Source organism: Olea europaea, chromosome 11 (assembly GCF_002742605.1).
Source record: "Olea europaea var. sylvestris chromosome 11, O_europaea_v1, whole genome shotgun sequence".
Classification (NCBI taxonomy): domain Eukaryota; kingdom Viridiplantae; phylum Streptophyta; class Magnoliopsida; order Lamiales; family Oleaceae; genus Olea; species Olea europaea.
Window position 1 is genome coordinate 6,645,190 of NC_036247.1, and position 1,711 is coordinate 6,646,900.

General features: G+C 40.0%; 1 protein-coding gene across 1 annotated transcript; it reads right to left on the reverse strand.

The window, feature by feature from the left end:
• LOC111403171 (pentatricopeptide repeat-containing protein At5g02830, chloroplastic-like) lies at nt 1-1,705 on the reverse strand. Its single transcript, XM_023031575.1, has 2 exons — nt 997-1,705; nt 1-555 (listed from the first exon to the last, which is right to left on the reverse strand). Exons 1-2 carry the CDS (start codon nt 1,562-1,564, stop codon nt 407-409), a joined length of 717 nt encoding a protein of 238 aa, XP_022887343.1. The 5' UTR covers nt 1,565-1,705; the 3' UTR covers nt 1-406.
• Nucleotides 1,706-1,711: the final 6 nt, after the last annotated feature.

The window sequence follows — 1,711 nt, forward strand, 5'->3', positions numbered from 1 at the left end:
CAACCTGAAAACCCAGTCCGCTCTATGTAAAAAAAGGGGAGAAAGAGAACCCATTGAAATGAGTCAAGAACCTGGTGGTTCACCTCAAAATTTGGTATTTATTTTTTACCTTTTTAATTGTTTTATAACAGGTTTGACCCTTGATTCTTTATCTTTTTCAGGTCGATGCCGAGTGGTTTTTAATACATGGATTATTTCACGTGTCCAGCTAAGTTTTTCTGTAAGATGATTGATTATTCGGGGAGTGTTACAGCATTATTTCACACATCCAATTCATTTAATGTAAGCGTGGCTGTGAAAACACCAAGATTAGGACGAATGGGATGACATCATAAGTCATGGGCACTCGAGATAAACTGCAGAGTCTAGGAATGTGAAGTAAAAAGAGGAAAATTATCTGTTGCCTCTAAACCATTAAAACACCATTTTTTACTGCTTCGACGAGAAATAGAAAATAGACATAACACCTTATGGCTGCAGTTGGGTTCCTTTTGCTGATGCAAAGCTTTATTATATCAGATGGCTCCACCAATTCTCTAATTGGAAAATGAAATCCTGAACCAGTGAAACGTACATTTATCGAAGGTGAAACCTTAATGGTAGTTTGGACAAATTTCCAAAAATAAAAATGAACACTTGTTTTATCATCGGTGTCGACTACATACAGAGATAGAATGATGCTAGAAACCGAAACTCTATAAATATATACTCATTTCAAAATAAGTTAGCAATAATTAAAAGGAAACTTATGGATGCTCAGGAAATACGAAGTTCAAATGTTCATATTTAATCTACCAATAATGCGAGTAAAATATTATTAGGAAAATAAATTATAGTTTTGAATTAAAAAAAAATGATTCATATTTAAAAACTGAAGTTAATTTTCTGTTGGCAAAGAAATTCACTATCGAGTAAATGCCTGAAAGGTTCTATTTTTTGGGAATTCAGTTCCTGACGAAGAAATACATCCCTAGATAGTAGTATAATAGAATTTACCATGGAGCGTATCCATTAAGCTCACAATTTGCTCGACTTCACCGAGTTTCATTACCCGGTAGCACTCTCTCTTCAGCGCCTCAATTGCAGCTCCATCGAAAAGCTGAATCGGATCAATTGCGAGCTTCATAAAACCACTCAAAATCAACTCCACAACACTCTTGACCTTTCCATCATCAAGCATTCTAGTAATGCCGCTCGAAACAGCCTTCGCATTAAGCAGACTCACAAATTCTCTACCTTTCAACCCCGAAACCACCATGATCTCTGCTATCATTAAGAAGTCCTCAAACCTTCCATCCTCTGCCAGCTTCGATGCTAGTTCAGCATAGTACCTCGGGTTCTCTCGATTGTCTCCCCGGACATTGGATAGAAGTGGAGATGTAGTAAATGACTTAGACTTGTGCTTAGGCTTTGGTTTGGTTGTACTAGTGGTGGCGGCTGATGAAGAAGAAGGAAAGTGGTGGTGGTGGTGTCGTCGGCGTGGAGAGGCGGCTGCGGCTGCGGCTGCGGCTGCGGCGGCGGGTACGACGGTGGAAGAGGCAAGGATCGATAATGGATCTCCCATTTCCAGGCCAACTGTTTTCAGTTGGTAATTGCAAAAGCAATTTTATAAGTGGCTCTGTCCGAGATTCTGAGCAAGGATTGAATTTGAAAGGCGGGCGTTTAACGCGACTTCGCTTGGAGCACGTGCACCGGTGTGCCTGGCGAATGG